At 71.6% G+C, this 24,297-nt stretch overlaps 5 protein-coding genes across 14 annotated transcripts in view; 4 read left to right on the forward strand and 1 right to left on the reverse strand.

Moving 5' to 3' along the window:
* The first annotated feature begins 227 nt into the window (after positions 1-227).
* Positions 228-3,464, forward strand: FBXO27 (F-box protein 27). Of its 8 annotated transcripts, none has more exons than XM_064503113.1 (8): positions 228-350; positions 830-1,236; positions 1,311-1,422; positions 1,559-1,654; positions 1,761-1,899; positions 2,026-2,234; positions 2,846-2,928; positions 3,327-3,382. In XM_064503113.1, exons 2-6 carry the CDS (start codon positions 879-881, stop codon positions 2,197-2,199), a joined length of 879 nt encoding a protein of 292 aa, XP_064359183.1. In that variant the 5' UTR covers positions 228-350; positions 830-878; the 3' UTR covers positions 2,200-2,234; positions 2,846-2,928; positions 3,327-3,382. The 8 variants fall into 8 exon arrangements, with proteins under 8 accessions (XP_064359183.1, XP_064359186.1, XP_064359182.1 ...); XM_064503116.1 differs by having other exon boundaries at positions 350-399; XM_064503112.1 differs by lacking the exon at positions 228-350 and adding an exon at positions 364-436.
* On the forward strand, positions 2,880-3,736 carry MRPS12 (mitochondrial ribosomal protein S12). The gene is made up of 2 exons (XM_064502972.1): positions 2,880-2,928; positions 3,327-3,736. The coding sequence occupies exons 1-2, from the start codon at positions 2,880-2,882 to the stop codon at positions 3,734-3,736; spliced, it is 459 nt and encodes a 152-aa protein (XP_064359042.1).
* Positions 3,737-4,569: 833 nt separating this feature from the next.
* Positions 4,570-15,233, forward strand: SARS2 (seryl-tRNA synthetase 2, mitochondrial). 2 transcript variants are annotated; one of them, XM_064502997.1, is made up of 16 exons: positions 4,570-4,912; positions 5,576-5,671; positions 6,773-6,802; positions 6,916-7,074; positions 7,157-7,211; positions 8,180-8,243; positions 9,122-9,227; positions 9,339-9,386; positions 11,819-11,927; positions 12,016-12,061; positions 12,160-12,247; positions 12,340-12,452; positions 12,545-12,638; positions 14,130-14,222; positions 14,797-14,862; positions 14,951-15,233. In XM_064502997.1, exons 1-16 carry the CDS (start codon positions 4,616-4,618, stop codon positions 15,080-15,082), a joined length of 1,596 nt encoding a protein of 531 aa, XP_064359067.1. In that variant the 5' UTR covers positions 4,570-4,615; the 3' UTR covers positions 15,083-15,233. The 2 variants fall into 2 exon arrangements, with proteins under 2 accessions (XP_064359067.1, XP_064359068.1); XM_064502998.1 differs by having other exon boundaries at positions 4,571-4,912; positions 6,934-7,074.
* Positions 15,234-15,770: 537 nt separating this feature from the next.
* NFKBIB (NFKB inhibitor beta) lies at positions 15,771-20,176 on the reverse strand. Of its 2 annotated transcripts, XM_064502937.1 has the most exons (6): positions 19,675-20,168; positions 18,873-18,978; positions 18,541-18,784; positions 18,379-18,467; positions 16,184-16,420; positions 15,771-16,069 (listed from the first exon to the last, which is right to left on the reverse strand). In XM_064502937.1, exons 1-6 carry the CDS (start codon positions 19,974-19,976, stop codon positions 16,019-16,021), a joined length of 1,029 nt encoding a protein of 342 aa, XP_064359007.1. In that variant the 5' UTR covers positions 19,977-20,168; the 3' UTR covers positions 15,771-16,018. The 2 variants fall into 2 exon arrangements, with proteins under 2 accessions (XP_064359007.1, XP_064359009.1); XM_064502939.1 differs by lacking the exons at positions 15,771-16,069; positions 16,184-16,420 and adding an exon at positions 17,363-17,589 and having other exon boundaries at positions 19,675-20,176.
* A 301-nt stretch (positions 20,177-20,477) lies between these two features.
* SIRT2 (sirtuin 2) overlaps positions 20,478-24,297 on the forward strand; it is a 4,091-nt gene continuing 271 nt past the window's right edge. Inside the window, exons 1-14 of the mRNA XM_064502973.1 lie at positions 20,478-20,604; positions 20,691-20,737; positions 21,100-21,151; positions 21,524-21,640; positions 21,792-21,833; positions 22,113-22,219; positions 22,297-22,353; positions 22,584-22,652; positions 22,744-22,873; positions 23,120-23,179; positions 23,294-23,349; positions 23,440-23,516; positions 23,601-23,652; positions 24,143-24,248. Coding sequence (XP_064359043.1) covers positions 20,589-20,604; positions 20,691-20,737; positions 21,100-21,151; positions 21,524-21,640; positions 21,792-21,833; positions 22,113-22,219; positions 22,297-22,353; positions 22,584-22,652; positions 22,744-22,873; positions 23,120-23,179; positions 23,294-23,349; positions 23,440-23,516; positions 23,601-23,652; positions 24,143-24,248 — 988 coding nt within the window. The 5' untranslated portion in view covers positions 20,478-20,588. The remainder of the gene's footprint in view (positions 20,605-20,690; positions 20,738-21,099; positions 21,152-21,523; positions 21,641-21,791; positions 21,834-22,112; positions 22,220-22,296; positions 22,354-22,583; positions 22,653-22,743; positions 22,874-23,119; positions 23,180-23,293; positions 23,350-23,439; positions 23,517-23,600; positions 23,653-24,142; positions 24,249-24,297) is intronic.

Below are 24,297 nucleotides of genomic sequence, written 5' to 3' on the forward strand. Positions count from 1 at the left end.
CTCGCCTCCGTTCCCCCGGCAACGGGCACCGCCCCCCGGGGGCGGGGCAGGAGGGGTGGGCCTCCCCGCCTCTTTCGCCCCGGAGCCCCGCCCCTTCTCCGCTTCGCCGCAGCAATAGGCGGGAACAGCCGTCGCTCCGAGGGCACCGCCCACTCACGAGGCGCGGGGGGAGTTGCGCCGCGCGGCGATTGGCGGAGACCGTGAGTGACTCATGGAGGCGGGGAAGAAGGAGGGGCGCGGCCAGGCTTAAAGGAGACGCGCCCCTAGGGGGGGAGGGGGGAGGGTTGTGCTGTGCTGCTGCCGCTCTGCTGCGGCGTCACTGGCGCGGGTGCTGACGTCATCCGGCGGAGGTGCGACGTCAGCTCGTAACCCGGAAGCGCTGTCTGCCCGTTGTGGGGGGTGGGAGGAAGAGATGGAGATCGGGGCTGGCTGGGTGGTGAGGGCGCTGTGGGCCGGGTGGGGCCGCGGGGGGGCGGGGGGAGGCTCCCGGAGGGTGTGGAGCTCCTGGGGTGGGTCTGTGTTGGGAGGGGTCATGGGGGGTCAGGACTCCTGGGCCCTTCGGGGGGGGTTCTGGGGTCTGTGTTGGGAGGGGTCACATGGGGGGATCAGGACTCCTGGGTCCTTGGTGGGGGGGGGACCAGCAGCAGGGGGGAGGCTCCGGGGGTCTGCATAGGGCAGCTGGGGGAGGGGGGGTCATGGGAATCCCGGACTCACAGCTCCCTTTCCGTCCGGGAACGAGGGGCAGAGCTAGCGAGTCCCGGACGCCTGGGCCCCATGGCGTCAAAACCCTCCTGTGTCTCATGTCCCCCCCCCCCCCCCCCCCCCGCAGGCGCCGGCCCCCGGCCGGTCATGGCGTGATGGCAGTGCAGCGGTGAGCCATGGGGCAGTCAGCAAGCCGGGAGCGGAGCCGGGAGCGGAGCCGGGAGCCGAGCGGCGGCGGCGGCAGCGCCGGGCCCTGCCTCCTCGACCTGTCCGCGGTGCCGGACGAGGTGCTGGCGCTGATCCTGAGCTGGGTGCCGGCGCGCGCCCTGGCCACCCGCTGCCGCCTGGTGTGCCGGCGCTGGCGGGCCGCCGTCGACGGGCCCACGGTGTGGCGGCTGCGGCTGGAGCGGGCCGGCCCCGCCGCCTGCCTCGAGGCCGCCCGCCGCGGCCCCCCGCCGCCGCCCACCGCCTGGGCCCGGCTCTGCGTGCTGCAACCGTTGGGTCGCAACCTCCTCCGCAACCCCTGTGGCACAGGTAGCGCCGGGGCGGCGGGGGGGGACACACGCGGTTTGGGGACACCCCGGCACCCACTTGCCGCCTCCCTGCAGAGAAATTCGCCCACTGGCAGGTCCAGAGCGGCGGTGACGGCTGGGCGATAGAGGAGAACCGGCACCCGCTCGAGGGTGCCCCGGCCCAGACCTGCTTCGTCTCCTCCTACAAGTGAGTTGGCGACGCTGAGCCTTGGGTTCCCTCCCGGTTCTACCTGCGTCGCCTCGGGGTGCCCCACACCTCGGGGTGCCCCACGCCTCCGGGTGCCCCACGGTGCGTGATTTTTGACTCCCTTCTCCCCGTGCAGCTGGTGCAGTAAATCGCAGCTCATCGACCTGCTGGCTGAAGGATTCTGGGAGGAATTGCTTGACATCCACCAGCCCGAGATCCACATCTCCGACTGGTGAGCGGCCGCGGGCTGCGCCGGGCCGGGAGGTGACGCCACTGGGGTGGGGGGTGACACCGCGGCGGCACCAGGACGCCCTCGAGCCGCCCTCCGCTGCGTGCAGGTGGGGCGCCCGGGCGGACTGCGGCTGCAAGTACTCGCTGCACGTGCGGCTGCTGGCTGCCGACCGCCGCGCCGTCCTCGCCACCTTCGAGGCCCAGCCCGAGCCTGTGCCACAGTGGAACGACCAGCAGTACCGACAGGTGAGCGCCGCCCCCCCCGAACTGTCCCCTGGTGCCACCGGCAGCTCAGCACTCGGGGAAACTGAGGCACGGGGGTGCTCCGGCCCCCCCCGGCTCCATGGCGGCTTTGTCTCCCTCCCCGGGCAGGTCTCGCACGTCTTCCGCCACTACGGCCCCGGCGTCCGCTACATCCATTTCTGCCACCGGGGCAAGGACACGCAGTTCTGGGCCGGCCACTACGGCGCCCGCGTCACCCACTCGGCCGTGGTGCTGCGGCTGGGCCCCCCTGCGGCCCCGCTGCCGCCCTCCGCCGCCCACTAGGCCCGGTGCCATGGCGGGGGGGCCGTCATGTCCCGGTGGGCACTGGGGCTCTGAGCATGGTACTACCTCCCGGGGGGGGGGATGCACACGCATGTGGCCGCACACGTGTGTCCCTGGCTGCCTTGCAGCGGGATGAGGCACCTTAGCGGGGGTCCAGCAGGTCGCAGCACCCCCCATTCCCCCCCGCTCCGGGCCGCTGGGGGGGTCCTGGGGCCCCCAAAACACTGCTAGGGTGGTTGCCATGGTGACAGTCCCCTTTCGCGGAAGTATGAGGGTCTTTTGGCCCTGCCGCGCACCCGTAGGGCGGCAATGTGGCCAATCAAGAGGGGAGGGTGGTACTTGTTCATATCAGGCACCAATCGGAGGGGGACGGGGGCTGTTGTAGCCAATCCAGGAACGGGGTGAGGAAGAGCGGCGTTCCTGCTGGCCAATGGGAGCGCGGCGGGGGGGCGGGGAAAGGGAAGAGGCGGGAGTTGGGGGTTTAAAATGGCGGCGGTGTAAGGTGGGCGAGGAGGTGGCGGGGTCGCTTCGCTGCGCGGGCGCGGGGCGAGCGCCGTCCCGGTGGGGCCGGGGCGGGCGGGCACGGCCGCTGCCGCCTTCCGCGGCCCTGCCGGCGGCGCTTAACGGCGCGTTCCCCCCTTCTCAGGCCCCGCCGCTTGCCGGTGCTGTCGGCCCGTAAGATGGCGGGCAGCGCTCTGCGGAGGACCGTGGCCTCGCTCCGGGGCTGGGGTGCGTATTGGGGGGGGGGGGGGACGCCTCTCCCCCCGGAGACGGGGGGCTGCGTCCCGGGGAGGGGAACTGGGGCGGGGGGCTGCGTCCCGGAGGCGGGGGGGCTGCTCCTGGGGAGGGGAACCGGGGCTCAGGCTGCCCCCGGGGGGGAGGCTGGGGCTCGGGGTGGTGTCCCGGAGACGGGGGGCTGCTCCCGGGGAGGGGAACCGGGGCTCAGGCTGCCCCCGGGGGGGAGGCTGGGGCTCGGGGTGGTGTCCCGGAGACGGGGGGCTGCTCCCGGGGCGTGGGGGGAGGGAGGGCCGGGACTTAGGCTGTGTCTTGGAGAGGGAGCCTGGGCTTGGGCCGCCCCCGGGGGGTTCTGCAGCCGCTGACGCCCCCTCCCCCCCCCCGCCCCACAGGCCTCGGCGTGCTGCTGCCTCGCGGCCCCGCACCCCCGGGGCTGCCCGAGCCCCCCTGCCCGCAGCCTGGCCACACCATGGCCACCCTGAACCAGATGCACCGGCAGGGCCGACCCAAGGCTCCGCCACCCAAGCCGGGCGCCACCTTGGGCCGCCCGCAGCTCAAGGGCGTCGTGCTGCGCAACCTCATCCGCAAGCCCAAGAAGCCCAACTCGGCGAACCGCAAGTGCGTGCGGGTGCGCCTGAGCGGCGGGCGCGAGGCCGTCGCCTTCGTCCCCGGCGAGGGCCACAACCTGCAGGAGCACCACGTGGTGCTGGTGCAGGGCGGCCGCACCCAGGACCTGCCCGGCGTGAAGCTCACCGTCGTGCGCGGCAAGTACGATTGCGCCCACGTCCAGAAGAAGAAGTAGCCGCCGGCGGAGGAAGAGGAGGAGCGGGAGCTTCGTGCCCCAGGAGCTTCGTGCTGCAGAGGGGGGCATGCTGCTGGGGGGGGGGACACACGTCACGGTGCCCTCGCGGCTGCTCCCCGCGGAGTTTTGTTCCTTGCTTCTCCCTCGCCATTAAAGCCGGTCGCTGCGCGAACAACACTGCCGCTGATGGGGGGCTCCTGGCTCTGTTGGGGGGGTGGTGGGGGGGTGATGGGTGTGAGGTGGAGGCAGGGGTGGGGGGCCAAGGGGGGTTGGTGGTGGCTGAGGATAGCAAGAGCTGGGGGGGCTGTGGGTGTCATCTTGGGTGCTAGGGGGGGTCTTTGGATGTGGGGGGGCAGGGATGGGGGGGCCTGTGTTATGTGGGGGGAGCTGTGGGTGCTGTGTTTGGTGCTGGAGAGCAGCACTGGGTGCTGTACGGGGTGGGGGGAGAGACTGCGGGTGCCGGGGGGTGGCGATGGGTGCTGGGGGATGTGGTGGGTGCTGTTCTGGGGGTGCAGGGTGGCACTGGGTGCTGGGGGGGGGTGTTGTAGGTGCCGTTTGAGTCCTGGGGGGTGGTGCCAGGTACCAGGGGGGTGGGGGGCAGTGCTGGGACCTGGGGGAGGGCCGTGGGTGCCGTTTTGGGTGCCGGGGGGGTGGTTCTGGGTACCGGGGGGAGGGTCGTGGGTGCCATTTTGGGTGTCGGGGGGTAGCGGTGGGTGGGGAAGCGGTGGGTGCCGGCGCGCCCTGGTCAGGGGGCGTGGCCAATGGGGAGTGGCCAATGGGGCGTGGCCAGGGCGGTCCTGGCACGGCGGGGGGCGTGGCCGTGCCGCGCCACGCCCCTTCCGGCACGCGGCGCGGGGCACTTCCGCGCCGGCGGCCAAGATGGCGGCGCCCAGGGCGCTGGCGGCGGCGCGGAGGGCGGTGGCGGCGGCGGCGCGCGGGTGCCGCGCGGCGGGGACCGGAGCCGGGACCGGGACGGAGAGCGGAGCCGGAGCAGGGGGCGGGGCCGGGGGCGGGGCGGGGCCGGCGGGGCGGAGCCGGCTGTACGAGCACGTGCGCGAGGGCATCATCGGGCGGCCGCAGCTGGACCTGGCGGCGCTGGCGGCGCGCGCCGAGGAGGCCGCGCGGGACCTGGAGCAGCGCAAGGGCCCGCTGGGGCCGGGCGACCTGCGTGACGTCGTGAGCGGGGCGGGGCCGGGCCGCGCCGGGGGCGGGGCCGGAGCGGGGGCAGTGGCTGGGGGGGCAGGGGCGGGGCTGGAACGGGGGGAGTGGCCTGGGGTGGGCGGGGCCATGCCAGGCGGGGGCGGGGCCAGGGGCGGGGTCGGAGTGGGAGGCGGGGTCAGAGGGGTGGTGTGACTGGAGAGTGGGCGGGGCTGGTGCAGTGGGAGTGGCTTTGGGGTGGGTGGGGTCAGTGGGGGCGGGGCTTGTCCATAGTGGAGGGAAGGGGCGGGGCCTGTTGGGGAGGGGCTTGGGGCACATGGAAAGGGAGGCGGGGCTTGTGGATGGGGCGGAGCCTAAGGAGAGGCAGCCAAAGGGAGGGGGCGGGACTTGTTGAGGGGCTCTAGGGAGGGGGCGGGGCTTGGGGCAGGGTGGAAGGGAGGGGGCGGGGCCTGTCAATAGGGCCTAAGGGGCAGGGGCGGGGCTTATGGGCAGGGTGGAGGCCGGAAGAGGCGGGGCTTACTGGGGCTCTGGGGATTGGGTGATGCTTGCAGAGAGGGTGGGGCCTGAAGGGAAGGGGTGGGGTCTAGAGGAACAGGGGTGGGGTTCCTGGATGGGGCGGGGCCTCAGGCAGTGGGTGTGGCCTGTGCATGGCCCCGCCCCCATCCCCGGCCCCGCCCCCAGCTGGACACCTGGGCCCGCCTGGGGGAGGCGGAGGAGGCCATCGCCCGCCTGGAGGCCGAGAAGGAGCAGGTGGCCCTGCGCGTCAAGGAGCTGCTGGTGAGCCGGGACCCCCGGTGTCCCCCCCCCGGTGTCCCCCCCCCCCCCAGGACCCCCAGGAGCCTTCCCATCCCCCTGGGACCCACACGTGTCCCCCTGTGTCCCCCCACGCTCCCCTCATGTCTCCACGTCCCCCCGTCCCCCCTCATGGCCTCCCTGTCCCCCTTGCGTTCCCGTGTGCCCCATGTCCCCCCTCGCGGCTCCCATATCCCCCCTCATGTCCCTGTGTCCCCCGTGTCCCCTCTCATGTCCCCTCTCGTGGCCCCCATGCCCATCCCATGTCCCCCCCTCGCATCCCCTTCATCCCCCCGTGGTGTCCCCACAACCCCCCATGGCCCCCTCATGTCCCCATGTCACCCCATGCCCCTCTCATGTCCCCTGTGTCCCCCCCGTGTCCCCTGTCATGTCCTCACATCCCCCATGCGCCTCTCATGTCCCTGTGTCCCCCGTGTCCCCTCTCATGTCCCCTCTCGTGGCCCCCATGCCCATCCCATGTCCCCCCTCGCGTCCCCTTCGTCCCCCCGTGGTGTCCCCACAACCCCCCATGGCCCCCTCATGTCCCCATGTCACCCCATGCCCCTCTCATGTCCCCTGTGTCCCCCCCATGTCCCCTGTCATGTCCTCACATCCCCCATGCGCCTCTCATGTCCCTGTGTCCCCCGTGTCCCTTCTCATGTCCCCTCTCGTGGCCCCCATGCCCATCCCATGTCCCCCTCGCGTCCCCTTTGTCCCCCTGTCGTGTCCACACAGCCCCCCATGGCCCCCTCGTGTCCCCATGTCACCCCATGCCCCTCTCATGTCCCCTGTGTCCCCCCCGTGTCCCCCCTTGCAGCCCCCATGTCTTTCCTCATGTCCCCCGTGTCCCCTCTCATGTCCCCCCTTGCGGCCCCACGTCCTCCTGTGGCCCCACTTGTGTCCCCCTCGTGTCCCCCCGTCCCCCATGTCCCCTCTCATGCCCCCCCTCGCGGCCCCACATCCCCTTGTGGCCCCCCTCATGTCCCCTTGTCCCCCTCGCGGCCCCCCTGTCCCCCCTCGTGTCCCCTTGTCCCCCGTGTCCCCTCTCACTTCCCCCCCGTGCCCACACCACCCTCCTCCCCGCAGGCAGCCCACGCCAAGGAGTCAGCGGAGGCGGTAAGCACAGCGGGGGCGGGGGCAGCGCCCGGACGCCTGGGCCCCCCGGGGGCAGCGGTGGCGGAGGCAGCGGGGGGGGGGGGACACCACCCCGCCGCCGCCGCCCCCCCCAGCACCCGCTGTGCCGGCAGCTGCCCGAGGTCGCGGCGTTGCGGGCGCGGGGCCGGCGGCTGCGGCTGCGCCTGCGCGAGTTGCTGCCCGCCGCCGCCGCCCTCGAGCGTCGCCTCTTCCTCGCCGCCCTGCGCCTGCCCAACCGGAGCCACCCGGCCGCGGTGAGCGGGGTGGGGGGGGGGGGGGCACCCCAGGGTGGGGGGCACCCACTGGCGCCCACTAACACCCCGCGGACACCCCCAGCCCCTCGGCGACCAGAGCCAGGCCCGCGTGCTGGAGGTGGTGGGAGAGAAGCCGGGTAGGCGGCGGCGCCCGGACGCCTGGGCCCTTCTTTTGGGGGGGGGGATATGGGTGCCGTGCCTCGGTTTCCCCTGCGGTGAGCTGGGATTGGGGGGGGTGTCGGAGCGGGGGAAGGAGGGGGGAGCCCCGGAGTGAGGAAGGCTCTGGGGGGGGGATGAAGAGGAGGAGGAGGGTCCCTTGGGGGCAAGGAAGGCTCTGGGGGGGGACGAAGAGGAGGAGGAGGGTCCCTTGGGGGCAAGGAAGGCTCTGGTGGGGGGATGAGGAGGAGGAGGGTTCCTCAGGGGTGAGGAAGGCTCTGGGGGGGGGGACAAAGAGGAGGAGGATCCCTCAGGAGTGAGGAAGGCTCAAGGGAGAGGGTGAAGAGGAGGAGGAGGAGGATCCCTTGGGGGCAAGGAAGGCTCTGGGGGGGATGACGAATGGGAGGAGGATCCCTCAGGGGTGAGGAAGGCTCGGGGGGCGAGGAGGAGGAAGATTCCTCAGGGATGAGGAAGGCCCTGGGGGGGAACGAAGAGGAAGAGGATCCCTCAGGGGTGAGGAAGGCTCAAGGCGGGTGCTGAGGAGGAGTAGGGACCCTTAGTGGTGAGGAAGGCTTGAGAGAGGGGGGAGGGGGAGGAGCAGGATCCCCTGGGGTTGAGGAAGACTCTGGCAGAGGAGGATCCCCAGGGGTGAGGAAGGCTCAAGATGGCGGGGGAGAGGAAGAGGAGGAGGAGGGATCCTGGGGGATGAGGAAGGTTGGAGGGGGGGACATGAGGAGGAGGAAGAGGTTTCCCTGGGGGTGAGGAAGACTCCAGGGGATGAAGATCCCCAGAGGCAAGGAAGGCTCAAGGGAGGAGGAAGAGGAGGAGGAGGAAGGTCCCCGGGGTGAGGAAGGCTCAAGGGGGGAGGAAGAGGAGGAGTCCTTGGGGGGAGGAAGAGGAAGGTCCGCGGGGCGAGGAAGGCTCCGAACCCCCCTCCTCGTCCCCGCAGAGTTCGACTTCAAGCCCAAGGGGCACCTGGAGCTCGGCGAGGGGCTGGACATCATCCGCCAGCGGTGAGCACCCGCCGGGGCCCAGGCGTCCGGGGCAGGGCCGGGGCCCAGGCGTCCGGGCCCCGCTCGACACCCGGCAGCCCCAGGGAGGGGGGTGGGACTTGTGTCACCCCCCCGGGGCGATTTCCACCCCCCTGCGCGTCACGGAAAGGAGGTGGGTTCAGGGGGGCGGACACGCGTGCGTGCACAGGACACGCGTGTGCAATGACATGGGTGTCCGTGGGACACGTGTGCACCCACGTGTGTCTGTGCAAGGGGTCCACCTGTGCACGCAGGTCACGTGTGTGCAGCCACACGCGTGTGTGTGCATGAGGTCCATGTGGGACACGTGTGCACCCATACGTGTGTCTGTGTGGGGTCCACGTGTGCACGCGGGTCACGTGTGTGCAGCCACACACGTATGTTCACGAGGTGCATGTGGGACACACGTGCACCCACGCGTGTGTCTGTGTGTGGGGTCCGCGTGGGTCACGTGTGCAGCCACACGCGTGTATGCACGAGGTGCACGTGGGACACGTGTGCACCCACACGTGTGTCTGTGCACAGGATCCGTGTGTGCACGTGGGTCACGTGTGGAGCCACATGCGTGTGTGTGCACGACGTACATGTGTGCACAGCAAACACGCATGCACTGACACGTGTCCACGTGCATGAGGCACACGTGTGCACACAGCAAACACGCATGCACCCACACGTGTCCGTGTGCATGGGGCACACGTGTGCACACGCATCTGCACAGAGCACACGCACACGTGTGCACCCAAGCACATGCTTGCACGTGTGAGATGCACATACACAGCACACGCGTGTGCAGGGGCCACACGCGTGTGCGGCATGCCGCCCGCAGCCTGGCCCCCCCCAAAACCCCCCCGTGCCCGCAGGCGCCTCTCGGCCGTGTCCGGGCACCGCTCGTACTACCTGCGCGGGGCCGGGGCGCTGCTGCAGCACGCCCTCGTGCACTTCGCCCTCCGCAAGCTGCTGCAGAAGGTAACGCCGCGCCGGGGGGGGGAACAGGGGGGGCCCAGACGCCTGGGCTCACAGCAGGGGGGTGTCATGAGCGCGCCCGGGCTCAGCGCGCGGCGGTGTTTCTCCCCGCAGGGCTTCGTCGCCATGACCGTCCCCGACCTGCTGCGCGGCGCCGTGTTTGTAAGTGCGGCGCCCGGCCGCGGGCGAGCGTTGTCCTCGTGCGAGCCCCGTCCTCGTGCGAGCCCCGTCCTCGTGCGAGCCCCGTGCTTGTGTGAGCCTCGTGCGAGCCCCGTCCTCGTGCGAGCCCCGTCCTCGTGCAAGCCTTGTGCGAGCCCTGTGTTCATGTGAGCCTCGTGCAAGCCCCATCCTCGTGCAAGCCCTGCGCTTGTGTGAGCCTTGTGCAAGCCCTGGCCTCGTGCAGGCCCCATCCTCGTGCGAGCCTCATGCAAACCCTGTTCTTATGGCATCCTCGTGCGAGCCCCGTCCTCCTGCAAGCCCCATCCTCGTGCGAGCCCTGTCCTCGTGCGAGCCCCGTCCTCCTGCAAGCCCCATCCTCGTGCGAGCCCCATCCTCGTGCGAGCCTCATGCAAACCCTGTTCTTATGGCATCCTCATGCGAGCCCCGTCCTCGTGCGAGCCCTGTCCTCGTGCGAGCCCCATGTGAGCCCCGTCCTCATGCAAGCCCCGTCCTTGTGTGAGCCCCATGTGAACCCCATGCTTGTGCAAGCCTCGTGCAAGCCCTGTCCTCGTGCGAGCTCCATCCTCACACAAGCCCCGTCCTCGTGCGAGCCCCATCCTCGTGCGAGCCCCGTGCGAGCCCCGTCCTCGTGTGAGCCCCATCCTTGTGCGAGCCCCATGTGAGCCCCGTCCTCATGCAAGCCCCATCCTCGTGCGAGCCTCATGCAAGCCCCGTCCTCGTGCAAGCCCCATCCTTGTGCGAGCCCCGTGCGAGCCCCGTCCTCGTGCGAGCCCCGTCCTCGTGCAAGCCCCATCCTCGTGCGAGCCCCGTCCTCGTGCAAGCCCCGTCCTCGTGCGAGCCCCGTGCGAGCCCCGTCCTCGTGCGAGCCCCGTCCTCGTGCGAGCCCCATCCTCGTGCCAACCCCATGCGAACCCCATCCTTGTGCGAGCCTCGTGCGAGCCCCGTCCTTGTGCGAGCCCCGTGCGAGCCCCGTCCTCGTGTGATCCCCGTCCTCGTGCAAGCCCCATCCTTGTGCGAGCCTCGTGCGAGCCCCGGCCTCGTGCGAGCCCCGGCCTCGTGCGAGCCTCGTGCGAGCCCCGGCCTCGTGCAAGCCCAGTCCTCGTGCAAGCCCCGTCCTCGTGCGAGCCCCGTGTGAGCCCCGTCCTCGTGCAAGCCCCGTCCTCGTGCGAGCCCCGTCCTCGTGCGAGCCCCATCCTCGTGCGAGCCCCATGTGAGCCCCATCCTCGTGCGAGCCCTGTCCTCGTGCAAGCCCCATCCTCATGCGAGCCCCATGTGAGCCCCATCCTCGTGCAAGCCCCATCCTCGTGCAAGCCCCATGCGAGCCCCGTCCTCGTGCGAGCCCCGTCCTCGTGCAAGCCCCATCCTTGTGCGAGCCGCATGTGAGCCCCGTCCTCGTGCGAGCCCCGTGTGAGCCCCATCCTCGTGCAAGCCCTGTCCTCGTGCAAGCCCCGTCCTCGTGCGAGCCTCGTGCGAGCCCCATCCTCGTGCAAGCCCCATCCTCGTGCGAGCCCCGTGTGAGCCCCATCCTCGTGCGAGCCCTGTCCTCGTGCAAGCCCCATCCTCGTGCGAGCCCCATGTGAGCCCCGTCCTCGTGCAAGCCCCATCCTCGTGCAAGCCCCATCCTCGTGCAAGCCCCATGCAAGCCCCGTCCTCGTGCGAGCCCCGTCCTCGTGCGAGCCCCGTCCTCATGCGAGCCCCATCCTCGTGCCAACCCCATGCGAACCCCATCCTTGTGCGAGCCTCGTGCAAGCCCCGTCCTCGTGCGAGCCCCGTCCTTGTGCGAGCCCCATCCTTGTGCGAGCCCCATGCAAGCCCCGTCCTCGTGCGAGCCCCGTGTGAGCCCCGTCCTCGTGTGAGCCCCGTCCTCGTGCAAGCCCCATCCTTGTGCGAGCCCCATGCGAGCCCCATCCTCGTGCGAGCCTCGTGCGAGCCCCGTCCTCGTGCAAGCCCCATCCTCGTGCGAGCCCCGTGTGAGCCCCATCCTCGTGCGAGCCCCGTCCTCATGCGAGCCCCATCCTCGTGCCAACCCCATGCGAACCCCATCCTTGTGCGAGCCTCGTGCAAGCCCCGTCCTCGTGCGAGCCCCATCCTCATGCGAGCCCCGTGTGAGCCCTGTCCTCGTGCAAGCCCCATCCTCGTGCAAGCCCCGTCCTCGTGCGAGCCCCGTGTGAGCCCCATCCTCGTGCAAGCCCCATCCTCGTGCGAGCCCCGTGCGAGCCCCGTCCTCGTGTGAGCCCCATCCTTGTGCAAGCCCCATGTGAGCCCCGTCCTCATGCAAGCCCCATCCTCGTGCGAGCCTCGTGCGAGCCACGTCCTCGTGCGAGCCCCATCCTCGTGCGAGCCCCATGTGAGCCCCGTCCTCGTGCAAGCCCCGTGCGATCCCCGTGCGAGCCCCGTGCGCCGCCCGCCCGCAGGAAGGCTGCGGCATGCAGCCCGACGCCTCCCCCTCGCCCGTCTACAACATCGACCCGGCCCGGTTCGAAGACCTGTGCCTGGCCGGCACCGCCGAGGTGGGCATCGCAGGTGAGCCCGGGGGGGTCCCGGGGGGGCCCCGAGGCTGGGGGGGGCCCCCATGGCACCCCCAGCCCCACGGCGCTGCCCCCCCCCCCAGGCTACTTCATGGACCACGCCGTGCGCCTGGAGGACATGCCCGTCAGGTAGGGACACCGCCGCCATGGTGGGGTGGGGGGGGGGCACAGGGGGCCCAGGCGTCCGGGTGCCCCCCCCCGAGACCGGCCCGCGCTCGTCCCCGCAGGATCGTCTGCTCCAGCACCTGCTACCGCACCGAGACGGACACGGGCCGCGAGCCCTGGGGGCTCTACCGCGTCCACCAGTTCACCAAGGTACGGCGGGGGCCCAGGCGTCCGGGCCGAGGGGGCCCAGGCGTCCAGGCGGGGGGGGGGGCGGCAGCGAGCTGGGGGCCCCGCGGCCGCAGGTGGAGATGTTCGGCGTGACGGCGGCCGAGAGCGGGACCGAGAGCGACGCGCTGCTGGCCGAGTTCCTCGCCCTGCAGAAGGAGATGTTCTCCGAGCTGGGGCTGCACTACCGGTGAGCGCCGTGTCCCCCCCCCTTGTCCCCCCCCACCGGTGTCCCCTCGGTGTCCCCCCGGTGTCCCCCGCTCACGGCCCCGCTGCCCGCAGCGTCCTCGACATGCCCACGCAGGAGCTGGGGCTTCCCGCCTACCGCAAGTTCGACATCGAGGCCTGGATGCCCGGACGGGGCAAGTTCGGCGAGGTGGGAGCGGCCGCCCCGGGGCGAATCCCCCTGTTTTTGGGGGTCTCCAGGGGCGTCTGGGGGCAAATTGCCCCATTTTGGGGTCTCTAAGGGGTGAATTGCCCCATTTTGGGGTCTGTCTGAATGTCTAGGGGCAAATCCCCCTGTTTTGGGGTCTCCAGGGGCATCTGGGGGCAGATCCCCCCATTTTGGGGTCTCTATGGGCATCTGGGGGCAAATCCCCCTGTTTTGGGGTCTCCACGGCATGAATTACCCCATTTGGCGGTTTCCATGGTCATCTGGGGGCAAATCCCCCCATTTTGGGGTCTCCAGGGGCATCTAGGAGCAAATTGCCCCATGGGGGGTCTCTATGGTCATCTGGGGGCAAATTGCCCCATTTTGGGGGTCTCCACGGGGTGAATCCCCCCATTTTGGGGTCTCCATGGGCATCTGGGGGCAAATTGCCCCATTTTGGGGTCTCTACAGGCATTTGGGGGCAAATCCCCCTGTTTTGGGGTCCCTACGGGGTGAATTGCCCCGTTTTGGGGTCGGTTTGGGGAGAAATCCCCCGCTCTGGGGACAGCCCCGGCCATGGAGGTGTCCCCATGGGTGCGGACTGGGGACTGGTCGGGGTCCGGGGTGTCCTGGGGTTGGGGTCAGGGTGTCCCCATGGCCGGGGTGTCCCCGTGGTTGGGATTGGGGGGGTCCCCGCAGCCAAGGTGTCCCCAAGATTGGGGTCAGGGGTGTCCCCATGGCTGGGGTGTCCCTGTGGTTGGGATTGGGGGGGTCCCTGCAGCTAAGGTGTCCCCAGGATTGGGGTCAGGGTGTCCCCAGGGCCAGGATGTCCCCACAGCTGGGGTGTCCCCATGGCTGGGGTGTCCCTGTGGCAGGACTGGGGGGTGTCAGGGGTGTCCCCGTGGCCGGGGTGTCCTCATGATTGGGGTCAAGGTGTCCCCATGGCCACGATGTCCCTGTGGTTGGGGTCAGGGTGTCCCCACGGTTGGGGTGTCCCCATGGTTGGGATTGGGGGTGTCGGGGGGGGTCAGGGTGTCCCCACGTCCAGAGTGTCCCCGTGGTTGTGACTGGGGGTGTCTGGGGTGTCCCCATAGCCGGGGTGTCCCCATGGTTGGGACTGGGGGTGTCAGGGGTGTCCCCATGGTTGGGATCAGGGTGTCCCCACGTCCGGAGTGTCCCCGTGGTTGTGACTGGGGGTGTCTGGGGTGTCCCCGTAGCCGGGGTGTCCCCATGGTTGGGACTGGGGGTGTCAGGGTGTCCCCCTGTCCGGGGTGTCCCCGTAGCCGGGGTGTCCCCATGGTTGGGACTGGCGGTGTCAGGGGTGTCCCCATGGTTGAGGTCAGGGTGTCCCCCTGGCCGGGGTGTCCCCGTAGCCGGGGTGTCCCCATGGTTGGGACTGGCGGTGTCAGGGGTGTCCCCATGGTTGGGGTCAGGGTGTCCCCACGTCCAGGGTGTCCCCACATCCGGGGTGTCCCCATCCCGCTCCCCCCCCCGCAGATCTCCAGCGCCTCCAACTGCACCGACTTCCAGAGCCGCCGCCTGAACATCATGTACAGCGACGGGGCCGGGCGGCTGCGGCACGCGCACACGGTGGGGGCGGCGGCGCGGCAGGGCCCCCCCGGGGCAGGGCCCGTCCCCCCCCCGCCGGGAAAATGCAGCCTGGGGGGCACAGACCCCCCCCAGGGGGATAGATCTGCTCTCAGGGAGGCAGATCCCACCCCATGGGGGGGCAAATCCATCCCAGGGGGGGCAGAGCCACCCCTGGGGGGGGGCAATCCCACTCCTGGGGGGGGGCAAATCCACCCTGGGGGGAGATGGATCCTCCTGGGGGGGCAGATCCCACCCCATGGGGGGGGGGCGATCCCACCCCATGGGGGGCAAATCCACCCTGGGGGAGATGGATCCTCCTGGGGGGGCAAATCCACCCCTGGGGGAGCAGATCCACCCCGGGGGGGGGGGGGGCAAATCCACCCTGGGGGGGGGGACAGATCCATACTTAGGGGGACAAATTCACTCTGGAGGAGCTGGATCAAACTGGGAGGGGGGCAGATCCCACCCCATGGGGGGCAAATCCCACCCCAGGGGGGGCAAATCTACCCTGGGGGGAGCTGGATCCTCCCCGGGGGGGGCAGATTCCCCCCCCCAGCTCATGGCCCCCCCGCAGGTGAACGGCACGGCCTGCGCCGTCCCCCGGATGCTCATCGCCCTGCTCGAGTGCAACCAGCTGCCGGTGCGTTTGGGGCCGGGGGGGGGGGAACACGGCGGGGGGGCACCCCGGCAGCAGCGGGGGGGTCTCACCTGCCTCTCCCCCCGCCCAGGACGGCCGCGTCCGCGTGCCCCCGGCCCTGCAGCCCCTGGTGGGCAGCGCGGTGCTGGCCCGGCCCCCCGCCCCGCTGCTGCGCTACGTGGGGCCCAACCAGCCCGGGGGCCCCCGCGACGACGCCCTCTGAGCCCCCCCCGTGTGGCCCCCCCGCCGCCGAGGGGACATAGGGACGCCGAGGGGACGCGGGGACACCGGAGGGGGGGGACACGGCCACTCTGGATCCGGCCTGTACGCTGCTAACGAGCCCCTGCAATAAACACTGCCTCCGTTGTCCCCCCCACATGAGTTGTTTTGGGGGGGGGGGCACTCTGACCCCCCCCAGACCCCCCCAAAACCTGATCCTGCCCCTCCAGATTCCCCCCCCCCCCCCAGGGCCCAATCCTGCCCCCACACAGCCCCTGCACCTCCTCAGGGCCTCATCCTGCCCCCCCCCAGCCCCCCCAGCTCTGTTACCTGGGGGGTTTCTGTCCCCCCCCGGGGGTCTAAGTCCTCCCTCCTGCCCCTGTTGCCCCCCCCAGCTCTTTTTCCCCCCTGGGGTGTCCCCAATCCCCCCCAGGGTGTCCCCAATTCCCCCCCCCACTGTCTCTTGTCCCCCCCATGTCACCACCCCCTCACTGCCCCCCCCATGTGGGGGGGAAATCCCCTATGTGCCCCCCAGCTCAGAGATTCCCCCCCCCAGAAGAGGCAGAGACTCCTCAATGGCCCCCGCGGGGGGGACCCTAAATCCCCCCCCCGGCACCAAGCGCATGGCACAACCCCATAGCAGCCACCAGAGGACCCCCCCCCCCCCCCCAGAGCAAATCGGCTTGGCAAGGTCACATTTTGGGGCCGGGGGGGCCGCGGGGGGGGCCAAGCCCTGGCCAAACCCCCTGTTTATTTTACAACAACCGATATAAATCCTCTACGCTAAAACGGTGGCGGGGGGGGGGACAACAACAGCGGCAGCAAGGGGGGGCGGAAAACAGCGGCGGCTCCGGCCAAATCCAGCCGCCGGCTCCCGGAGCCCCCGGATAAATAGTGGGAAGCGGCGGAAGGGAGGGGGGGGCACGGGGGGGGGGCCCCGTCAGTCCGTGTAGAGGCCGCTGTTGATGACGATGTCGTCGTATTCCTCCTCCTGCGGGGAAGCGCGCTGAGCGCCCGCAAACGCCGCCGGGGGGGGGGATTTGTGCCCCCCCCCGGGATTTTGGGGGGGAAACCGGAGAAGGGGGGGGGTTTGGGGGTCACTTACGTCGCTGGAGCCGCTGTCGGAGCCGTCGTCGGAGTCGGCGGGCGGCTCCGGGGCGCCGGCGTCGCGCAGCAGCTGGGGGATGCGGCCGCAGGGCCGGTGCCGGGCGCTGGAGAGCGGCGTGTGGCCCCCGTAGGCCCGGGCGGCCGGGTCGGCCCCGGCGCCCAGCAGCAGCTGCACCACCTCCGCGCTCTGCGCCTCCACCGCCAAGTGCAGCGGGCTGCGGCCGCAGCTGGGCTCCTGCCACGGCGGGGGGGCTCAGCCTGCGACCCCCCCGGGCTTTGGGAGCCCCCCCGAGCTTTGGGAACCCCCCCCCCGGGCTTTGGGACCCTCCCTGCACCCAGCAGCAGCTGCACCACCTCCGCGCTCTGCGCCTCCACCGCCAAGTGCAGCGGGCTGCGGCCGCAGCTGGGCTCCTGCCACGGCGGGGGGGCTCAGCCTGCGACCCCCCCGGGCTTTGGGAGCCCCCCCGAGCTTTGGGACCCCCCCCCCCGGGGCTTTGGGATCCTCCCTGCACCCAGCAGCAGCTGCACCACCTCTGCATGCAGCGGGCTGCGGCCGCAGCTGGGCTCCTGCCACGGCGGGGGGGCTCAGCCTGCGACCCCCCCGGGCTTTGGGACCCCCCCCCCGGGCTTTGGGACCCCCCCAGCACCCAGCAGCAGCTGCACCACCTCCGCGCTCTGCGCCTCCACCGCCAAGTGCAGCGGGCTGCGGCCGCAGCTGGGCTCCTGCCACGGCGGGGGGGCTCAGCCTGCGACCCCCCCGGGCTTTGGGACCCCCCCCCGGGTTTTGGGACCCCCCCAGCACCCAGCAGCAGCTGCACCACCTCCGCGCTCTGCGCCTCCACCGCCAAGTGCAGCGGGCTGCGGCCGCAGCTGGGCTCCTGCCACGGCGGGGGGGCTCAGCCTGCGACCCCCCCGGGCTTTGGGACCCCCCCCCGGGTTTTGGGACCCCCCCAGCACCCAGCAGCAGCTGCACCACCTCCGCGCTCTGCGCCTCCACCGCCGGGTGCAGCGGGCTGTGGCCACAGCTGGGCTCCTGCCATGGCGGGGGGGCTCAGCCTGCGACCCCCCCGGGCTTTGGGACCCCCCTCCCGGCTTTGGGACCCCCCCCCAGGGCTTTGGGACCCCCCCCCAGGGCTTTGGGACCCTCCCTGCACCCAGCAGCAGCTGCACCACCTCCGCGCTCTGTGCCTCCACCGCCAAGTGCAGCGGGCTGCGGCCGCAGCTGGGCTCCTGCCACGGCGGGGGGGCTCAGCCTGCGACCCCCCCGGGCTTTGAGACCCCCCCTGGGTTTTGGGAACCCCCCCCGGGCTTTGGGACCCCCCCAGCACCCAGCAGCAGCTGCACCACCTCCGCGCTCTGCGCCTCCACCGCCAAGTGCAGCGGGCTGCGGCCGCAGCTGGGCTCCTGCCACGGCGGGGGGGCTCAGCCTGCGACCCCCCCGGGGCTTTGGGAGCCCCCCCCGGGCCTTTGGGACCCCCCCCCCGGGCTTTGGGACCCCCCCTGCACCCAGCAGCAGCTGCACCACCTCGGTGCTCTGCACCTCCACCGCTGGGTGCAGCGGGCTGCGGCCGCAGCTGGGCTCCTGCCACGGCGGGGGGGCTCAGCCTGCGACCCCCCCGGGCTTTGGGAGCCCCCCCCGGGTTTTGGGACCCCCCCCCGGGCTTTGGGACCCCCCCAGCACCCAGCAGCAGCTGCACCACCTCCGCGCTCTGCGCCTCCACCGCCGGGTGCAGCGGGCTGCGGCCGCAGCTGGGCTGCTGCCACGGCGGGGGGGCTCAGCCTGCGACCCCCCCGGGCTTTGGGAGCCCCCCCGAGCTTTGGGACCCCCCCACGGGGCTTTGGGATCCTCCCTGCACCCAGCAGCAGCTGCACCAGCTCCGCGCTCTGCGCCTCCACCGCCAAGTGCAGCGGGCTGCGGCCGCAGCTGGGCTCCTGCCACGGCGGGGGGGCTCAGCCTGCGACCCCCCCGGGCTTTGGGACCCCCCCCCGGGCTTTGGGACCCCCCCCCGGTGCCCAGCAGCAGCTCCACCATCTCGGGTGGCTCCACCACCACCGCCGGGTGCAGCGGGCTGCGGCCGCAGCTCGGCTCCTGCGACGGGACAGCTCAGCCTGCGACCCCCCCCCTGCTTTTTATGCCCCCCCCCCGATTTTTTAAGCCCCCCCAGCACATTTTCGGGCCCCCCCGGCGCTCACCGCCTTGTTGAGGTCGGCGCCGGCAGCCAGCAGCAGCTCCACCATGGCCGGGTCCTTGCGCAGCACGGCCACGTGCAGCGGCGTGTAACCTGCGCGACAGCCGCCACCGCGTCACCGCCGCCGCCGCTCCGCCGCCGCCGCCGCCCCCCGGCCCGGCCCTACCGTCGTAGTTGAGGCTGTCGAGCTGGGCGCGTGCTTCCTCCCCGTCCTCCTCCTCCTCCTCCTCCTCCTCGGGGGGCCGCCGGGCGGGCAGCAGGCCCTGGGCGCAGGCGCGGCGGCCCTCGCGGCAGGCCAGGTGCAGCGGCGTGTGGCCGCCCCGCTCCTGCACGCAGAGCCCCGCGCCGGCCGCCCGCAGCTTGCGCACGAAGCCCGCCAGGCCCAGGATCACGGCGATGTGCAGGGCCGTCTGCCGCGGGGGGGGGGGGGACACCCTCAGCGGGGCCTCGTCTTGGTGTCCCCCCCCACCTTTGCGGTGTCCCCCCCCCGTTTCTAACCTGCCCCAGGTCGTTCTGCAGGTCGAGGTACTCGGTGCCGCCGGCGTACTGCAGGATGGAGTCCAGGAAGGCCTCGTGCTCGTGGATCACGGCCAAGTGCAGGGCACTGTGGGGGGGGCGGGCTCAGCCAGAGGCCCCCCCTGCCTCGGGGGGGCCCTGTGAGACCCCCCCACATTGGGGGGGGTGTATCCAGCTGCCCCCCCCCCCCAGCAGGGGCATCTTGCAGGTGGGACGGGGCAAGAGCAGAGCTGGGGGGTGTGAAGGGGGGACAAAGTGCGCACGGGGGGGGACCTGAAGGGACCTAGGTGGGGGGGGTCCCTCTACCATATCCCTAAAGGGGGGGCTCCCTGCCTCCCCCTGGGGTAAGGGGGCCCCCCCCATCCCCCAAAATAGAAGTGTGTCCTGGTTTGGAACCCCCCCCCCAAGCTAGGGCAAGCCTAGGTCCCCCCTACCTTAAGATATGGGGGGGTCCCAGTCTTGCACCCCCCCACTCCAATCTGTGGGGTCTCAGGCTTGTTCCCCACCACCACCATCCCGATCTGGGGGGGGGGGGGGCAGTCACACCCCCCTATCCGAATTCATGGGGTTCCCATCTTGTGCCCCCCCCTCCCCAAAACTGAGGGGTCCCGGTCTCCCCCCTCCCCCCCCAAAGGCATGTTTGGGTCCTGCCCCTCCCCGTCAGCAGGTGCCTATCCCACCCCCCCCCCGCGCCAGGACCGGGCTGGGCCCGGTTTGCCCCCCCGCCAAGGGTATCCCGGTGTCCCCCCCCCGGGCACCCCGCCCCCCCCGCGCCGGCACTCACGTGTCGCCGTCCTCGGTGAGGAAGCCGAGGACGTGGTGGAGCCAGGCCTCGGCCTCGGCGTCGACGGCGGCGGGCGACGGCGGCTCCTCGGGGGGGTCGGCGAGGTGCACGGCGCCCACGGCGGCCGTGACGTGGCCCAGCGCCGAGTCCGGGCGCTCGGGGCCGGGGCTGGCGGGGCCGGGGCTGGCGGCGGGCAGCGGCCCCAGCTGCCCCTCGCCCAGCGAGCCCAGGCCGCTGTCGCACCAGTCGTCGCCCTCGGGCCGCTTGGGCTCGCCGGGCGCCGCCGGCTCCACGGCCGCCATGTCGGGGGCCGCCACGCTACCGGCCGCGCCTCAGGCCCGGGCCGCCATGGCGCCCCGACCCCCCCCGGCCGCCCGCCGTGACCGGGAAATCCCCGCCGGGCCCGGGCAATGGCGGCCGCGCGCGGGGCATGCTGGGAAGCGTAGTCCGCCCGCTCGCTTCCGGGAGAGGGGAGGAAAGGTGCCGCAGAGCCTGCCGGGAACTCCGGGGCGGGCGCAGGGCACGCCGGGAGCAGCTGTAGTATGATATTAGCGCTGAGCGCAGGGCATGCTGGGATATATGGTACTGCGAGAGGGGTGAGCGCGGCGCGGGGCATGCCGGGAAGCGTGGTCCCTCTCCCGGCCCTGCCAGGCGGCGCAAAGCATGCTGGGAAGTGTGGCCGCGCCAGACCCTCTCAGCTCCGTCCCGCGGCGCGGGGCACGCCGGGAGGAGGGGCGGCGCCCCGCGGGGCAGGCCGGGAAGTGTGGCTCCGCCTCGCCTCTGCGCGCCGTCCCGTGGCGCGGGGCACGCCGGGAGGAGGGGCGACGTCCCGCGGTGCACGCTGGGAAGCGCCCGGTCGGGCCGCGGAGGGGGGGTCTGGCTGGAGCGTCGCGGGGGGGAGCAGCCCCGCGCCCATGGCCGAGCAGGACGGTAACGAGCGCGGAGCGGGGGCGCGGGGCCTGAGGGCCCGGTGCGGCTCCCCGCTGCCCGCTGACTCCTTCCTTCTCCTCCTCCAGCTCCCGGTGCCCGCGGGGTCGAGGCCGAGCCGGGCGCCGAGTCGCCGGTGGGTGTCACTGGGCCCGGTTGGGTCCCGTCCCCGGTGGGCCTCGGCCGGTCTTCCCCCCAGGGGGGCCCCGGTCCCTGGCACGTCCTGACCCCGGGGGGAGCGGTCCCGGGCGCGCCCCATCCCCGACGGGGGGGTCCCGGGTGTCCCCGGGGGGTCCCGATCCCCCATCCCGGTGCGACCGAGCCCCGGGGACGGTCCCCCCCCAAACCCCGAGGCCGTCGCTGCCCCTCGTGCTCGGTGGGGGACGGAGACCCCCCCCCGCCGGTGTCACCCTCCCCGCAGCCTGGCGGCCCCCGCAATTAGCCCTAACGAAGGCCGTTAACGCTCACCGCCGGCTGACCCAGCCCCGTCTCTTCCAGGCCTCCGATTCCGACGCCGACTCTGACGCCGGCGCTTCGGGCGAGTCCGAAAGTAGGTCCGCCGGCGCGGGCTCCGGTAGCCGCCGTTACCGGGGGCGTCTGGTTCCTCAGTGCTCGGTCGTGCTGCCCGTCTGCGCCCTGTTTGCTTGGGCTGTTTCCAGGGGGACGTTTCACTCGTTTCTGCCCCAAATTATATGTTTTTAAATAGGGAAATAGGGTGACGGCTGTGCTGTCACCCCAATCACGACACAGAGCAGGCACCTCCGGTCTCAGCGCCCTTTGGAGGTGCGAGACCCGTTTACACAGGGGGATTTCTTGCTATTTCATTAAAAAATCCACGATGAGACCCTGATATTCTGGATTCGGGGCGTTCGGTAGAGCCTTGCGTCCTGCACCGTGACCCGACGCTCTTCCCTTTGCGCAGTGGAGTTCCTGCGAAATCTCCTCTCCCGGACCCTGGGGCTGGGCGGCGAGAAGCCGGAGAAGGTGCTGGACGAGTTGACGCTGGAGGGAGTGAGCCGCTTCATGCAGAGCGAGAAGTGTAAGCCGGCCCCGTCGCTCCGGGACGCCTGCAGCCGGCCCTGGCTGGCGACCTTCGGGCTTTCCGGAGACTTTTGGGTGGCTTTGGCACCGTTTCGGCTCTCCCTACATCAAGGGAAGGCGTTTCTAAGCCCTCGTTTCCCCCTGCGCAGGTCGGAACGTCGTGTGTATGGTGGGAGCCGGGATTTCGACGTGTGAGTACAGCAGGTTCCTTCCGCGGGGGCCGGCTCCCGCCAGGTTTGGCTGCTCCTGGCCCTCTGTGGTCTCTTTTTGCTCCTCTGTGCTGAAATGCAGCTGGTTTTGGGGCAGAACTGGCGTAAAACGCTCTGCTAGGCCCTTTCCGTGCCTCACCGGCACCGTCTGGGCACACAGAGGGTAGAAATGGGGAAGGGGAAAGCGCTGAGGGGGGGCTAGAAAGCGCTCGGCCCGCTCGGGTCCCCGCGGGCCCTGACGCGCCGCCTCTGCGCCCGCAGCCGCGGGGATCCCCGATTTCCGCTCGCCCGGCACCGGCCTTTACGCCAACCTGCAGAGCTACAACCTCCCCTACCCCGAGGCCATCTTCGAGATCAACTTCTTCAAGGTACCGGGGGGCCCCCAGCGCAGGGGGGGGAAAGGGGGGGCCTCCGGCAGCCCTGAGACCGGCGTCTTCCCCCGCAGCAACACCCGGAGCCCTTCTTCGCCCTCGCCAAGGAGCTCTACCCGGGGCAGTTCAAGGTAACGCCGGACCGTAGCTAGTTAGGACTTAAAACCGCGGATATTGGGGTTTTTCGCAGCTTTTAAGGGGTATTTTTGCGTTCTGCTCTTGCCTGGGCCCTTTTTGGGCTTTGCTGTGGTGTCTGGGTTCCCCGCAGCCCCCCAAGTCTTGAGGCATGGGGGGGTTTCTCCCCCCACCGCCAAAAAACGCGCGTGGGTGACGCGGCATCCGGCCGCGCGCTCTTTTCCAGCCCACGGTGTGTCACTACTTCATGCGGCTGCTCAAGGAGAAGGGCCTGCTGCTGCGCTGCTACACCCAGGTACGGACCGCCGGCCCTTCCCGGGGGGGGGACGGCCCCCGGTGTCCCCCGCGGAGGGGACAGGGCCGGCGCTGAGCCACGCGCTCCGCAGAACATCGACACGCTGGAGCGCGTGGCCGGGCTGGAGCCGGACGAGCTGGTGGAGGCCCACGGCACCTTCTTCACCTCCCACTGCCTCCGCTCCTCCTGCCGCCAGCAGTACAGCCTCGACTGGATGAAAGGTACCCGCGGGGGGGCCCCCCCGGCCCCGCGGCCCCCCCGGGTTGTCCCTGAGCGCGGGGAGGGGTCCTCCGGGGCCGGAGACGGGGATCGTCCGGGCCCTGCAGCTCACTCTGCTCCTTTTTTCGCTGCAGGATCTTAATAAAAACCTTTTTTTCTTCCGTTTTCCCTTCGTTTCCCTCTGTCCCCCCCCCCCCAAAACAGCCCCCCCAAACCCGCCGCTGACCTCTGCCCCCCCTGTTTTCCAGAGCGGATTTTCTCGTCTCTGATCCCCAAATGTGAGAAGTGTCAGAGCTTGGTGAAACCAGGTGAGCGGGAGGGAGGTGGGCGCCCGGGGCGGGGGGTCCACGCCCCCCTCCCCTGCGCCACCGGGGGGGCCGCCACCCCCCCCACCCCCCCAGCGCTGCCGCTCTTCCTCCCAGACATCGTCTTCTTCGGCGAGAGCCTGCCCTCGCGCTTCTTCACCCTGCTGCAGTCGGTGAGTGGCGCCGGGGGGGCCGAGGGGGGGGCGCCGGGGGGGGCCGCCGGCGGCCTCGCTGCCACGCGTCCCCCCCCCCCCCCGCGGCAGGACTTCCAGAAGGTCGATCTGCTCCTCGTCATGGGCACCTCGCTGCAGGTGCAGCCCTTCGCCTCCCTCGTCGGCAGGTCCGCGCCCCCCCGGCCCCCCCCGCCCCCCCCAAAACGTCCCCGTGCCCCCCCCCCCGACCGCTCCCCTCTCTGCCACCGCAGGGTCCCCAGCAGCACCCCCCGGCTCCTCATCAACAAGGAGAAGACGGGGCAGGTGAGGGGGGGCAGATTGGGGGCATCGGGGGGCGGTTGAGCCGGGGGGGGCATTGGGGGGGCAAACTGGGGGCATCGGGGGGCGGTTGAGCCGGGGGGGGCATCGGGGGGGCAGATTGGAGGCATTGGGGGGCGATTGAGGCCGGGGGGGGCATTGGGGGGCAGATTGGGGGCATCAGGGGTGGTTGAGGCTGGGGGGGGCATTGGGGGGGCAAACTGGGGGCATCGGGGGGCGGTTGAGCCGGGGGGGGGCATCGGGGGGGGCGATTGGAGGCATCGGGGGGGCGGTTGAGGGTGGGGGGGGCATTGGGGGGCAGATTGGGGGCATTGGGGGCGGTTGAGGCCGGGGGGGGGCATTAGGGGGCAGGTGAGGGGGCATCGGGGGGGCAATTGAGGCTGGGGGGGGCATTGGGGGCAACTGAGGCTGGGGGGGCCATGGGGGGGGCAGATGCTGCTGGCCCCCCTCACCCTATATCCCCCCCCCGGTGCAGAGTGACCCCTTCATGTCCCTCATGGGCTTCGGCAGCGGCATGGACTTCGACTCGGACAAGGCCTACAGGCACGGGGGGGGTCCCGGGGTGCTGGGGGGGGGGGCAGGTGCTGGGGGGGGGCCCAGGGTGCTGGCAGCGGCGGGGGGGCACAAGCA

Source organism: Dromaius novaehollandiae, chromosome 34, assembly GCF_036370855.1.
Source record: "Dromaius novaehollandiae isolate bDroNov1 chromosome 34, bDroNov1.hap1, whole genome shotgun sequence".
Lineage (NCBI taxonomy): Eukaryota > Metazoa > Chordata > Aves > Casuariiformes > Dromaiidae > Dromaius > Dromaius novaehollandiae.

Bases quoted from the DNA above. Each gene is read 5' to 3' on its own strand.
- FBXO27 (XM_064503113.1), top strand. From the start codon at position 879: ATGGGGCAGTCAGCAAGCCGGGAGCGGAGCCGGGAGCGGAGCCGGGAG. The intron at 1,655-1,760 runs GTGAGCGGCCGC...CGCTGCGTGCAG, and splicing joins GAGATCCACATCTCCGACTG to GTGGGGCGCCCGGGCGGACT. The intron at 1,900-2,025 runs GTGAGCGCCGCC...CTCCCCGGGCAG, and splicing joins ACGACCAGCAGTACCGACAG to GTCTCGCACGTCTTCCGCCA.
- MRPS12 (XM_064502972.1), top strand. From the start codon at position 2,880: ATGGCGGGCAGCGCTCTGCGGAGGACCGTGGCCTCGCTCCGGGGCTGG. The intron at 2,929-3,326 runs GTGCGTATTGGG...CCCGCCCCACAG, and splicing joins GGCCTCGCTCCGGGGCTGGG to GCCTCGGCGTGCTGCTGCCT.
- SARS2 (XM_064502997.1), top strand. From the start codon at position 4,616: ATGGCGGCGCCCAGGGCGCTGGCGGCGGCGCGGAGGGCGGTGGCGGCG. The intron at 11,928-12,015 runs GTGAGCCCGGGG...CCCCCCCCCCAG, and splicing joins CGCCGAGGTGGGCATCGCAG to GCTACTTCATGGACCACGCC. The intron at 12,248-12,339 runs GTACGGCGGGGG...CCGCGGCCGCAG, and splicing joins GCGTCCACCAGTTCACCAAG to GTGGAGATGTTCGGCGTGAC.
- NFKBIB (XM_064502937.1), bottom strand. From the start codon at position 19,976: ATGGCGGCCGTGGAGCCGGCGGCGCCCGGCGAGCCCAAGCGGCCCGAG. The intron at 16,421-18,378 runs GTGAGCGCCGGG...CCGCCGTGGCAG, and splicing joins GCGCCGACCTCAACAAGGCG to GAGCCCAGCTGCGGCCGCAG. The intron at 16,070-16,183 runs GTAAGTGACCCC...GCTTCCCCGCAG, and splicing joins CCGACAGCGGCTCCAGCGAC to GAGGAGGAATACGACGACAT.